This window comes from Blastomyces dermatitidis, assembly GCF_000003525.1.
Source record: "Blastomyces dermatitidis ER-3 genomic scaffold supercont1.8, whole genome shotgun sequence".
In the NCBI taxonomy this organism is placed as follows: domain Eukaryota; kingdom Fungi; phylum Ascomycota; class Eurotiomycetes; order Onygenales; family Ajellomycetaceae; genus Blastomyces; species Blastomyces dermatitidis.
Window position 1 is genome coordinate 1493126 of NW_025544781.1, and position 13625 is coordinate 1506750.

At 47.9% G+C, this 13625-nt stretch overlaps 5 protein-coding genes across 5 annotated transcripts; 3 read left to right on the forward strand and 2 right to left on the reverse strand.

Annotated features, from left to right (window-relative positions):
• Positions 1–81: 81 nt before the first annotated feature.
• Positions 82–3902, forward strand: BDCG_07250 (uncharacterized protein; the record flags this gene model as incomplete). Its single annotated transcript, XM_045423049.1, has 2 exons — positions 82–1584; positions 1638–3902. 2 exons carry the CDS (start codon positions 82–84, stop codon positions 3900–3902), a joined length of 3768 nt encoding a protein of 1255 aa, XP_045278528.1.
• A 378-nt stretch (positions 3903–4280) lies between these two features.
• Positions 4281–9192, reverse strand: BDCG_07253 (uncharacterized protein; the record flags this gene model as incomplete). Its single annotated transcript, XM_045423050.1, has 2 exons — positions 4281–5403; positions 5471–9192. The coding sequence occupies one exon, from the start codon at positions 9190–9192 to the stop codon at positions 8737–8739; it is 456 nt and encodes a 151-aa protein (XP_045278529.1). The 3' UTR covers positions 4281–5403; positions 5471–8736.
• BDCG_17487 (uncharacterized protein) lies at positions 5445–8859 on the forward strand. The gene is made up of 2 exons (XM_045426604.1): positions 5445–5948; positions 6017–8859. Exons 1-2 carry the CDS (start codon positions 5600–5602, stop codon positions 7990–7992), a joined length of 2325 nt encoding a protein of 774 aa, XP_045282060.1. The 5' UTR covers positions 5445–5599; the 3' UTR covers positions 7993–8859.
• On the forward strand, positions 9074–12948 carry BDCG_07254 (inositol oxygenase). Its single transcript, XM_045423051.1, has 2 exons — positions 9074–10503; positions 10595–12948. The coding sequence occupies exons 1-2, from the start codon at positions 9619–9621 to the stop codon at positions 10649–10651; spliced, it is 942 nt and encodes a 313-aa protein (XP_045278530.1). The 5' UTR covers positions 9074–9618; the 3' UTR covers positions 10652–12948.
• BDCG_07255 (methyltransferase type 11) lies at positions 11171–13011 on the reverse strand. The gene is made up of 4 exons (XM_045423052.1): positions 12456–13011; positions 12227–12333; positions 11902–12079; positions 11171–11770 (listed from the first exon to the last, which is right to left on the reverse strand). Exons 1-4 carry the CDS (start codon positions 12825–12827, stop codon positions 11579–11581), a joined length of 849 nt encoding a protein of 282 aa, XP_045278531.1. The 5' UTR covers positions 12828–13011; the 3' UTR covers positions 11171–11578.
• Between the last annotated feature and the right edge of the window lie 614 nt (positions 13012–13625).

The following is a 13625-nucleotide window of genomic DNA, read 5'->3' on the forward strand; positions in this document are numbered from 1 at the left end:
GATCTCGACCGTCACCAATTGTTGCCTTCGACAGGTCCCCTATTTACCAACTAGGAACATACGCTAGATCCCTAAAACAAGATGAATCGATTCAGAACCCGCAAGAAGGGTAAGGAAGCCCAAAATGCCCAGGACGATAAAGAGGGCCAGCCACTACCACTATTCACATCTAAAGCGTTCAAGAGGGCGAAGAAACCGCAAGTAGAGACGACACCAGAGCTGGACCTCTCCTCAGCCCTCCCATCATCGGACGATTTCAGAACCAGTTTACTCATGCCGAATCTCTCCGCGCGGTTTAGCATGTTACGGGAGCAGGACGATCCAAATTCTAAAATCGGGAAGGCCAATGACGACAGCGTACTCTTGCCAAAGAGGGCGTCAAGACTCAATGTTTTTGGCCAAGGCAACAATCCCCTTGGGGACATTGCAGAAGTATCTTCGCTTCATGGCAGCTCAGCTCGGCCATCTTTTGCCATCGGGCGCGGTTCATTCGCCTCTGGAGAAGGCTACGCTACCGATGATGGGGACTTTTCCCCTGGCGGTAGTGTTATGAGCAGATCCAGGCCTGGTGAAGGGAACAACTTGTTTGGTGGGCGACAAAAAGTTTATAAAATACCGGTTGCGTCGACGACGCCTAGAAGTGGGTCGACTTCAGAAGCCTCAGGGACTGGGGGTGGGATGGGAGGGAAAGCTGTGTATGAGAATGATGTTACATTATCTGCTTTCCAGAAGCTGAGAGCGAAAGAAAAAGAGCAGCAGCAGCAGCAGCAGCTTGAGCTTGAGTTGGAAATGCAGCAGAATAGACATGATACGGAAGATGAGGGTTCCTTGACTTCCCGACCGTCAGTTAATCGTACCTCAACTTCGAATACCTCAGTTGACTCCGCCCAGCGCAACTCAGGCCAGGGGACTAATTCCCCAATCGCCTCCAAAGCTGTATTTTCTCCTATAAAGCCTAATCTTACTTCAACTGGAATGGAGCGCAATCCAACAAAACCTCGACGCTACGGTCAAGGCATTGAGCCCAACACCCAACAGCCCTCTGCCATTACGAGACTCGAAAGCCTTAGCCGCCAGCGAGCTGGGGTCAATGACTCTTCACAGATAAATCGATCTTTGTCAAAGAGCACGACTAGTTTAAATGAGAGATTCCAGCATCGCCAGCCAGTATATGCTTCTTCAGGTTTCCGCCCTACAAGCCCACCTCCATCTGCTCCTACCACAATTGCCGAGGCAGTTGATGTTGCCAGGAAAGGTGAACCAGAGAAATCTCCCGTTGGAAATCCGGGGTTTGGCGTCTCATCACAGTTAAGTCCCCCCATTAGTGAGTCCGAGGAACAAAGATCATTAAGATCATTAGAGGCCGCGCTTCAGCCTGAGGATCGGGGGAAGGCTACTGCTATGGGCCTTTTCAACAAGCCAGCCACCCAGTATGATGATACAAAATTCTCACAACGGCAGCGTCAAATGTATGAGGGTAGAGATACTCCTCCTTTGGGACGTCGCTCTCCACCACCACCTGCCGTTGATGCGGAACACTCCGCACCTTCGCGCCAAGTTTCCAATTCAACCCACCGACCGAAGGTGGATACGCTGGTCTCACAATACAATAACCCCCAGAACGAAACTCGACTCAGCGGAGGAAAATCCACTACGACAATAGTAGTCGTAGACCATCGCCGTCCCCATCGAGGTTGAAGCCAATTAACGGCGCCTTCTTGAGTGGAGGTGATAGCGGAAGTGAAGACGAACGAGAACCGACGCTGAAAAACATGCTTGCGGCGGTTCAGTCACTCGAAAATATCCATCCCGCTTTCAGATCTAGGAGCAATTCTGGCGACTCGTCGCAGAGTTCTCTCAACAGAGGCTCTCACGCTGATACTCCCGAATTGCGATATTCGGAAACTCGAGACCTCAACACCATACAGGAGAATGAAGGCACTGAGGAACCTGTCGGTGACGCCCCGGATTCGCCTACACTTGGTCCCTTAGGGCTCGGTTTAAGCGGGCTAGTTCGTACACATCTTCGGCACGATAGTGACACTTCGATCTACCCGCCGCCGTCCCCGGGTATTTCTAAAATCAAAGATACCGCTCGAGAGCTTAATCCCGCCGTTAAAGCCGCTAGAGATTCTGACCATGCCGCTAGTGTTCACAGTAACCCATGGGAATATGATGACCTATATAAGCTAGTCAGTCCAGCATCTGATAATAAAGAACCCGCGAAGCAAACTGGACAGCCTGATTTCTCCTCTATGTCAATGAGAGCGAAGCAAATGCTCGGGCAGGCCACTGCTTTACGTATACAGACGCAGGCGCATGTACCATCACCAGCAGGACCGCCGGATAACTCTAATATCTCACCTCCCAACCATATGCGTGACCAGTCATCCAGAGGCCCGACAAGCCACAGTTCACCGTGGCAAGAGGAACACAAACCACGTCATCAAAGGGGTGCAAGTTCAGAAACGCAGAACGAGCGTGAAGAACTTGCGAACGAGCTAGCTGAGCGGCGAAAGAAGGTGCAAGAGAAATTACGAAGCTTCGCTGAGAGCGAAAGCAGATCAGGTAGTCCGTCTTCCGGCCATCGTTTCCACGATTATAGTTCCGGACCAAAACACGGTAATGCCTTTGCAATGCTTAAGAACAAAACCGGCAGAAACCCTATGGGCGGTCGAGCTGATGCACCTCAGTCAAAAGCCATGAAAATGCTTGGCATGGACAATTCTTTCAACTCATCCTCGCCAATCCTCCCCACAAGCGATTCATGGCTGGACGATGAGGAGAGAGCCTCCCGTAATCGTGGGAGGGAATCTCGTTCGGGATCACCCCATCTCGGAGCTCGCAATCACAATCGACCATGGCACCCACAAGGCAGCATCAGGGGGAGAGTAAGCCAGGATGGGTCCAGAGAATCATTTACTGGTGATCCTTCTCCACCATCGCACCGGAGCTCTGGCAGAACCCGATCTAGTTCAGACGTGTCAGGCCGGTCAAAAAGCCAACCGCGCTATCGTGATGATCTTGAACCTGTAGGGGAACATACAATCGGCCACGGCGAAGTGCAAAGCGAAGAACTTAAGTCTTCAAAGGCTTCGGCATCTGTTTCATCTTCCTCCCGACCGTCAGAAGAGGTCAGCGACTATAGGTCTTCTGAGCGATCTACATCTGGGGCCTCTGGTAGGTACCGGAGTAATAGCCGCTCAGCTGCACAGGGTTATTACGATCCTAACCCTCCCATCCCACTTCAAACCCATCAATCCGATTTAATCGGCAATCCCCCCCGTCCCTCTCCAGTAACTCCATATTCCGCCAACGCAACACCGCCTCTCAACGAAGCTTCCCCAATCCACGCCTCCACCTCGACTCCCACTCTCGTGCCTCCCATGAATATCAGCAGTAGCCAACGCAACCAAGGGCTTGGGGGCGCACATAAACGCGTAATCGACAAATCCAAGATTTCCGAGCCGACCTTCCTCTCCTCAACCTCCAACGTACCGACAGTGGGTCTCCCGCCAGGCGCCAGCCTCACCAACGGCTCAACCCCGCCAATACCTCCCATGAACCCCCGACGCAGACGGCAAACGACAACGCAGACTTTTATAAACGCCTTCAAGAGCTCTGACAGATACGACCAGCCATCCATGCCTGGTTCAAACCCTACTGGCCTGATGGATGAACAACTACATCAACAACAGTATCATCAGCATCATTCTCATAATAATCATCAGAGTATATTTTCTGAAGAGGAGAAGCGGCCACGACCACGTCAAAAGTTGCGAAAAATATCAAGCGAGGGTGGTAATCTGAATGCGAAGGCTCGTCAACAGCTTATGAATAATAGCTCTCCGGCGCTACCGCAACTTCCGAAGAAGTTGCCCATGGAAGGGGGCATGTTTTGAGAAGATTGCCTATTTTTCTCTTTTTTTTGTCTAAATTTTCATTTTACGTTTAGAGAGCCCCTGAAGGTTAACAAAACTCGTTGAGGGCGTGTGGTTTATACACCTTTCTATATCTTTGTTGCTGTATTGATGTCACATTTTCCTTTTTCTTAGGGGCATGGTTCCCTTTGGATACATCATTCTATTTGCCACCTGTCTTAGCATTTTTCTTGTTCTATTTCCAATGTGATTTCTTAGGCCACATTCTGGACTGTACAATATTCCCTTCTTGTTTCTTTCTCATTTTCTTTGCGCAGGAGACAAAAAGACGTTCAAAGCCAGTTGGGTTCATTCAATGTGACATTCAACCCCCCCGCTTCTTTTTGCTTTACATATTCTTTGGCCTTTTTACTCGTTTAAGCCGAGAGGATCATTGCGTGATTCAGTCGGTTGTTGGTTGTTGCATGTATATCTATGTATGTACAAGATTCTGTCTCTCCCTGGCCCCCTTGGATTTCTTTTCCTGCACTTTTTCTTCTTTTCTCTGATATATATCCATGTCTACTTCTCCTCAGCCGCGGAGGGCCCCGGGTGACCAAAAAAATAAAAAATGAACAAAACAAATGCAAAAATTATTCTACTTTCAAAAATTGCGAGGGAAGCGGGAGTGGGAGGAGGTGGTGACTTCAACTTTGGGTGAATGAAACACTCCGATATACCTTCCCACTTTACTTCCTCACTCTGAATGTGTCTGATGAATGGGATGGAGTTGACCACTGTATACTGGTTTTAAGTCTGTGACCTGGATGTGTGAGATCAATTCACGGTGGGATTTTTGTGTGTTACCTTGGTTGATTTAACATCAACTAGTCAGTCCCCTTTTTGCCCTTCTTTCGTCCCCTCCTCCCTCCTCCCTTTTCACTCTTCTTCCCCCTTTCATTCGAGTTTATCGATTTAGCCTGTCATCTCCGGGTTTCGCAGCAAGGAATGCTAACGGGCGGACGCAAAAGGAGTTGGACTGCTTTGATAGGGTTGGACCGCGGCGTTCGTTTCGATATACTTATCACTTTCTTCGTGCTATTCATTTCTCATCATATTTATTATCTCCTATCATCATCATTACCATCAGCAGCAGCATCTCAGCAAGAGTCACATCTCAATGCGTTGTGTGGAGGAGGAGGTGGAATATCCGTGTCCCAGTCTTTAACCCAATCGGGCAATCTCCTGGGAAACCTCAACATCCGCCTATTGTGGTCAAGAGACCACGCATTAGTCTCTATCGTTCTCTTCTACACTGTAGTCTGTAGAAGGATATCTCTTTGTTTTCACCTATCTCATTCGTTTACCTGTGCTGGTCTTCTTCTCTCTCCTTGGCTTACTTCTACAGACAGTCTCTACGCGTCTTGCTCCATTTAATTCTCACACTTTCTTCAGGGGGATCCGTTTCCCTTATATTTACCATAGGTATTGCAGCGCAGAAAACGCAACAGAAAGTTGTGGAGGTGGAACCACCTGCTCAACACTTCTCGTTTGGTGTTGTTAGCCCCTCTTTCTGGAAAATATTTCCATCCTTATTGTTATTTATTTACCTTTATCTGGGAGCCTCTGTTGTTTGTCATTGTGTCCTGAGCCTATAAAGGGACATCGAACGCGAGGCAGCCAGGACAATCGGAATATCACAATAACTTTTCTGCTCCATTCATCCAAGTGGTTCCAGAATGGTCCCTGTGCACTGCAATCGAACCCTCACTGAGGTGGTGACTGGGGATCGAGATCAAACGCAGTTGGATACTGAGAAGCCGGTTAGGAAATTAGCCGCTAAAAGAAAGCAGAGCAAAAGCAGCAAGAATAGAAATAAAAGAAAGGCTAAGAAGGAAGCGGCAGAGTATCAGAAGTCTATGGAAGAGCTGGCGGCATCTACTGCTACCGCTCTAATTGATCATAGCCACATATCACGGCAAGGATATCGTTACGAGCCTTTTATTGTCGGCAGCACTCAACCTCAACCGGCAAGTCAGTGGCAATTTGGGCAGGGAAGCTTCAACAGCCAGTACACGGCGGATACCGGTATGTTTATAATACTGTTGCGCTTCGCACTCATGCTTTGGTTGCTAACAGTATGCTTCGAATCCCAGAACCTATGTCTCAAGTGAGTGGTTTTGAGGCCTACCATCCAGGTCACCCTTACCACTCCCATAGCACCGCTAGTCATTGTTCTTCTCCAAACGCCTCCATACCACCTGGTGGAATTTTTATGGGAGCGCCGGGTAGATTGGTTCCTCGAGCTACAACACCTGATCCCTACATGATTCAAAGCCATGGGATTTATTTTGGCAGCCGTTCCAATTCCAGTCCCTCGCTCCCTTCTTCTGAGACGTACTCGGGCTACCGGGGATCACAACTGCAGATCCCTCCTTACCCGCCATCCTATCGAGGCTCCCAGTATTGCCATCTCCCTGTTTTGCAAGATCAGACCCAACCTATGCATCCTCCAGGAACATGCTGTGAGAACGGCGATGCACTTTCCCGGCCGTGCATGCGCTATTTTATGTTCCCCAACTATCCATATCACCCACTCATACCACAATATAGACCAACAGCAGAGTGCGCTCAATTTGTTCCAGCTATGCCTTTCAATGAGGCCAATGGTGCTCAGACTGGTGACAACGCCATCCGTCGAAATGGTCTACAAGAGAGCATAACAAGGGCAGAAAGAAGCTCCAATGGAGGAAGTCAAAATGTTCTTAATCCGCTGGATTTTGCTCAAGTATGTCAGCAAGGTCCCCAGCCTTGTACCGGACCAATTGTTCGTCGCGACGTTTACAGCTCCCGTTACCATTCTGACGAAGAATTAGAGCCAGTTGCAGTTCATATTCTCGAAACATTTAGATCTGGACAATATGCAGATTTTCGACTAATCCTGAATTCCTCCGCGGAACATTGCCCGCCTGTGTCCTTCCCTGTCCACTCGTTAATTGCTTCAAGAAGTCCGCATCTCAAAAAGTTGATGAAAGCAATGGATGCTGCTACGCGCCCGAGAGAGATACACCTGGGAGCTGCAGCCTCTTTCTCTCACCCCTTTGCATTTGGTATGGCACTGCAACATTTCTATGGTGTTCCATTAATAGCTGAAGAGCAGCTAGACAATGACTTCACGCAAGCTGTTGGAAACACTAATGGGGAGGATCGGGACCAGAATTGTGGAAATGGAAGCCGCTTTCGTGAGCTGGAGAAAATGAGATTTGCTCTATGTTACGCCGCATCAGCTGCTTTCCTTGCAGAGAATAGGATTCTTCGTCGTGCTTCTCGCCTCGTCACAAATGCAATCTGCTGGAATAACTTGGAAGTCATTTTTCACTTCGGTATTTCAGCTTCCAATTTTATGATTACACCAGTTAACAGTATCCTTGGTACTGGTCGGGAAGCGGCCAGTTCTGACAAACTCCATCATAAAGCGACCTCTATACCCAACAGCAGCGAGCAGGATATGGAGAGCGATTTGGCGAATGTGGATGATCCCCGTAAATATCCTTGCACTCTCAACTGGGAGCTCAAGGAAATATGGGGACCACAACTTCTTAATGAAGCGATTGATTTCCTCATTAAAAACTTCCCTCAAAATTTCCAGCTTGATCCTGACGTGAACTCGCGAGAGCTGCCCGACAGACTTTCCGGACAAGCACCGTCTAGGTTCTCGATCAGAGAAATTTCTTCCTCAGTGACGTTTGGAAATTTTGCCGCTGCTAACAACTGCACGTCTAGCAGAGAGGAGAGGATACTGTCAGCTATATTCCTTGCGATCCCGTTCAAAATACTTCAAAAGCTTTTCAATGCTATGAAAGTGAGCGGGATCCTCACACCGGGCCTTGTGGAGGATATTATAATTGAGCGCGAACGGCGTCGGATTCGGGCCGCCCGGACCGTCAAGAATAGGAATGATACTTCTGAATTGACAGTATCCGAGACCGATCCAATTGGCTGGCGAGAGGAGATTATGTCAGTCACTGGTGTTCAGGAGGGCAGCCCATCCATTATCAAGACGTGGGTTGGATTCGTTGTGCCGGAGGTAATTGAGATCAAACCGAAGGAGGCATCTCGGGGGGTTCTCTAATGTGTATTTTTTTTCGACGGTTAATATGCCGTGATGTCGTTTTCTACATTTGAAGATGCATTATTTATTAGCCCCATCCCCCTCTTTTTTTCTCCCTCCCCACGTGGTAAATGTTGAGGTGCTTAACAGGACTGTTAAGCCGCTTGGTTCTGTGCGGGTTCGGCCTTTCAGTGCACGGGAGTTTGCTTGTTTCCTTCTCTCTTTTTCCGAGGTTCTCCTTTATTTTTCCTTTTGGTCTTGACCAGATACGCCCTTCGTCCTCTGCACCCACCGGATTCCCATATATCTTTCTTTCCCGTCCGAATATAAAATTACTACCACACCCACTAATCTTTGTTCCCAAGGGCCAGCTCGTCTCCCGTTTCCTGTCTATGGATTAGATACCCCTTATTTCGCCCTTATTTCGAGATCTTTGATCTAGGTTCTTGGGCCGCACATGCGCATATTTCTTTTCTCAATTTTTCTGGTGTTTTTGGTCCCGTTATTCTTTCTCCCCGTTGTTCACCTTTTTGCACTCACTTCAATTTATGACACGTAGGATGACTAGTATCGATGAACCTGATGTTTTTTCTGTCCGTTTTGTTCATTTGTCTTTGGATTTACCTCGTATTCTGTCTCTCGGGCGGTTTCTTTGGAGTGGGAAAAAAGGGGTTTAGCAGTTTGGCAGGGTTCCTTGTCCTTTTTTATAGAGTTCAAGCGGCGAGGGTTCGATTCAGAGACAGACCAAATTGTTTCCTCCAAAATTTATGCTCCTTTCCAACTGAAGAAGAAGAAGAAGAGAAAATAAAACAACCAACAAGTATCATTATTACACGCGAAGCCCGGCCTCACTAGAACGAGAGTGGTTGAATGAACAGTCGCAATCTTTATACCTGATCCTTGTATATTTATGATCTCTCGAGCTATAACTACAACGTTATTTGACTGTAGTATAGAATCCCAGTTTCGCTTGCCAACTCGCCCAGCTCCCAGAACAACATCATCAATATCCGACAGCTGAATGCTATGCCATGGTGGCGGGATATCCAAATAACCGACTTCTTCGCCATCGTATAGGCAAAGAACGCTCTCTTTCTTCCGAGGCGTCCACAAGGTTGGTTTAGAGTTGGATAGCCCTGACACATCTGACATCATATCGGGACCACAGGATACGCCGGTGATGTCACGGTGCTTGACGGTTTGGCTATTTGCCTGTGCCATGGCATGCCATACATATTCTTGAGGTATGAGTGGCACTTTACCTAGTTAAACCCGGGAGGAAGGAGAAAATGGCGGTTTAAAAGCTTCTTTTTTCCTTTTCATACATGACTTTCTTCCCCGGATCCCTGGACGACATTCCAGCCATCATCCTGTGATTTACACTGATTGCCTCCACAAAATTGGAGTTTCCAGGTTCCAGTTTAATCATGAAAGCTTGGTGTTAACATAAAGGGCGGGTTCTCGGCCTTCAACTCGCTCTCAGTGGTTTATATTCTGTCGGTATAAAGGGGTAGTGATCCGCTTCCAGGAGCGTCATTCTTATCATTTTCTTGAGAATCGTTTGGATTAGTTTATTTTGCTTTCTTCCCGCTTGCGCAGTTAACTTGATTTAAAGGCAACTTGCTTGTATATTTATACCCATCTGTCATGAGACCACCGAAGGCCATCATCTCTGTTCCCTTGAAACGGAAGGATGGTTTAGCTCTCGAAGAGCTGTCTGACAATATTGATGCAGTCAATGCTCTCAACGCCACTTTGAAGAAAGAAAAGGGGTTATACGATGAGTCCGAATTTGACAAAGAAAAAGACAAATCCCGCTTCCGCCAATACGAACTCGCCTGTGAAAAAGTGAAGCAGTTCTACCTCGAGCAGCATGAGAAGCAGACGGTCGCCTACAACCTCAAGGCCCGCAATAATTTCCGCGCAAAGACCCGTGCTTACATGGGCATATGGGACGCTATCGAAAAACTAAACACCCTCATTGACGACTCTGACCCTGACACCTCCCTCACACAGATTGAGCACCTGCTCCAGGCCGCCGAGGCCATCCGGCGTGATGGCAAGCCGCGCTGGATGCAGCTGACCGGCCTCATCCATGACCTTGGCAAGCTGCTCTATTTCTTCGACGCCCAGGGCCAGTGGGATGTAGTCGGCGACACGTTCCCCGTCGGCTGCGCCTTTGATGATCGCATCATATACACGTCCGAGTCCTTCAAGAAGAACCCAGACTACGGCCATGAAATCTACGGGACAAAATATGGTATATACAGCCCCGGTTGCGGGATGGATAATGTCATCCTGTCCTGGGGCCATGACGAATATCTATACAACGTTGTCAAGGACCAGTCGCTGCTCCCGCCTGAAGCGCTGGCGATTATCCGGTACCATTCCTTTTATGCCTGGCATACCTCGGGCGCGTATATGGAGCTCATGGATGAGCATGATAAGGATATGCTTGAGGCTGTGAGGGCGTTTAATCCGTATGATCTGTATAGCAAGACTGATGATATTCCGAATACAGAGGAATTGAAGGTAAGTAGTAGCATCTATAACCCGTTTTTCGCTTCTGGAAGGCGGTTGCGCGTGGGGTTTTATTTATAGGCTGTTCTAATCTGGGAGATAGCCATATTACCTCGAGCTCATTGACGAGTTCTTCCCCCAGAAAATAATCAGGTGGTAGGGCTAGTTTCCATTTGGTAGCTTTTCCCTTTCTCCATCTGTTTTATGGCTCCGGAGGTGTTAATTTTAGTTTTGTATGAGAATACGTCGTAACGCTGTTTTCATACTCCGTGCCTGAATTCGCATGATGAACGACATGATAAGTTTGCCTGCAGCATTGGAGTGGAACTCTGGGTTGTTTATGGCCCCCGTTGTTTCGTATCTCATTGATATTAGTTAGGCATTTTGTGGGATACACGCACTCTGATCCGCGCTCCATATTTTTCCACGCTATCGTTTGAGATATCTAGGAATTGTCGAGCGCCAGTGCAGGGCTAGCTTTATGTTACTTTTGTATCTGTTGGTCTGGACCGCAAATAGCTAGCTAACAGACACAAAATATCCATCATCTGATCGATATCGATTAAAATTTGCCCCCTCCGCACCTATCCTGGTCCTTTCTGAGGGTCCCTGGTTTATTGTTGTCTGCTTATTTTGGCAATTAGGACAACGAAAAACCTTATATCCCAGCGGTCATATGTGGGGACACCTGAGGCGTAAACAAAAAAATTGCTGATGCACATGATTGAAGGCTGAGAGGTAATCCACGGTGAGAAGAGGATCTGACTCAGTCAAACTTTAACTAATATGATAGATTTATTATGGAATTATGACAGGCCTGCAAACTCTTGTTTCAGCTGGCTTTTGTAACATCTTTGGTCTAGGCTTGTAGGACAGGAGGCAAGGCAAAAGCATAAAATGACCGGCTGTGTTTCATCGACTCTCAAAAATACCCAACATTAGAAAACTCAAAATAGGACCAGCTGACAGAACCAACATACTTTGGCCCACCACTTTGGAAACCCCCGAGCCACCACTAGTAGGACCTTGTTTGGCTTCCGTTTATTTCATGAAACATGACGATATACGAGGAGAGCGTCGTCAATGGTCACTGACCAATGGCCCTCATCCTGAATGCGAGGATTTTGGGAATTTCGGTGACATACCGCAAAGATCTTGGATCAAGCTTCTGGCTGGCGTTGTATTCCGCATCGAAATTCGGTTCCTCAAATGCATCGAGGACTAATCCAGCGCGGAGAAAAGGGGATAAAATCTCGTGCATGGGACGGTGGAAAGTGTACTTCAGGCATTCGCCGGGTTTTTGCCCATGATTAGCACAGAGATAAATGATAGAAGTATATCCTCATCAGCAGAAGTGATAACTGGTTTTCACTTTACAAAGCCCATAGTAATATAATACGCAATATGTACCTGATAAGAAGGTTGGCCCTTCAGCGCTTCTGCCTTGATGGGCTCCGGGGCATGGAGATATCTGGTTATCTTAAGGCTGATATGCTCCTCCTCCCGTCCTGTTTCCCGGCTATCCGCGTACTCGATCACACGCGTGGATCCGGCCGTTATGAAGGGATGGAGGAGCGTCGCAACAAATCTAGCAGTTGAGTCACACACAAGGCACGCAGAGAGAAAAAGCAAATTCTGGAACAGCGCTCTACTCTTCCCTATAACACCCTCCCACCCTTTCACTCCTGCTCATAAGATCTCCAGTTTCCCGAGAAAAGAAACAGGCTACACCTACCGTCCAGTGTTTTGTTTTAGTAGCTTTGGTAGAGCAGCTGCTAATGGTTCAAGGGTAGGGATATCCATGATGGCCATATTCATTATGACGATATCGAATGGACCCTCCTATCCACGTAGAACGCGAAAACAACATTTCCGTTAGTTCAATATCGCCAGTTCAATCGAAAAGGGACGCGGTTGTTGGGATGGACATAGTAGGACAAATATCAGGAAAGAACATGTCCTACTTCCGCTATCTCCCTCGCTATGAATTTCTCAAAGTCTTCCGTTCTTGTTGCATCCAAAACCTGGTAAGATATTGAGTTGATATTTTCTCCATTAGTATACACGCCTCTGCGTCTCGCATGATCGGTCATGGCCCTGCTGCCGTCTGTCGCAATAACGCGAGCACCCTCGGACGCCAGCCAGCGCGCGACAAGCCCATTTCCTGTCGCAAGGTCCAACGCCCTGTCGCCAGGTTTCACAGCTGCCATGCGCTCGAGGGCGGGGAGCTCTACGACTCTGTAATAGTCGTTGCCTTCATCGCCCATTCCCTGGTCCCAGAAGCTGGCATTGTCCTCCCACGCTGCGAGCGCTTCTGCATTGATTGGGTTCGTCATGCTGCAGACAGTGTGTGGATTCCAGATGCTGGGAAAGTCAGGGCCTTGTAATTTGTAGTCTTATGTTTACCTGGTTTGGAGACGACAGAACGGAGTCGATGCTACACAAGGAGTTGGCATCGGGCTGTGTGAGTCGGCTCGGAAAAATTTCACTAGCTAGGCTAGTTATGATAGTAGTTAAACTAGAAGTAACGTTAGTCCGCTCCACGGCAATTGGCGAAGAGCAGCCGAAAAACATAGTTACCTGTTCAAACTCCGCCTTGTAATAATTCCGCCCATTTCTTCGGACTTGTTCTGTTGCTGAAGACATTGGTTCGCGATCTCAGAGATACCACGTGATTAATTTGCACTCCCGTTCAGGACTTCATAATTCCCACGATTCAATCCACGCACAGGTAACGGACAAGTAATTATTAAGGGACATTGAGCAGTATTATTCTCTATGACAAATTATGGACAGTTGCACCGCACGCCTCGCGAACGGCAGGGGGCCAAAGCTTGTACAAACTGCCATAATAAAAAGGTATGACCCAGTTGAGCAATGTATTGATTAAATTGTAGTTAAATGATATATCTAGATTCGTTGCGATTTACCGACTGCCAATGGAGCATGTTCGAATTGTCAGAGCCTAAATCAGGAATGCAAGTGGGTATATCCAAATAGTTATTTCTTCTACGAGCCGCTGATAGTGTAGACCACATATTCGAAAGAGGCGACGAAGAGTGGACTCTTCAGAGGGTCGTCGCATTGCACCCCAGAGAGCGCCTGTGGCGTCGTTGGCCTCTATATATCCTGCC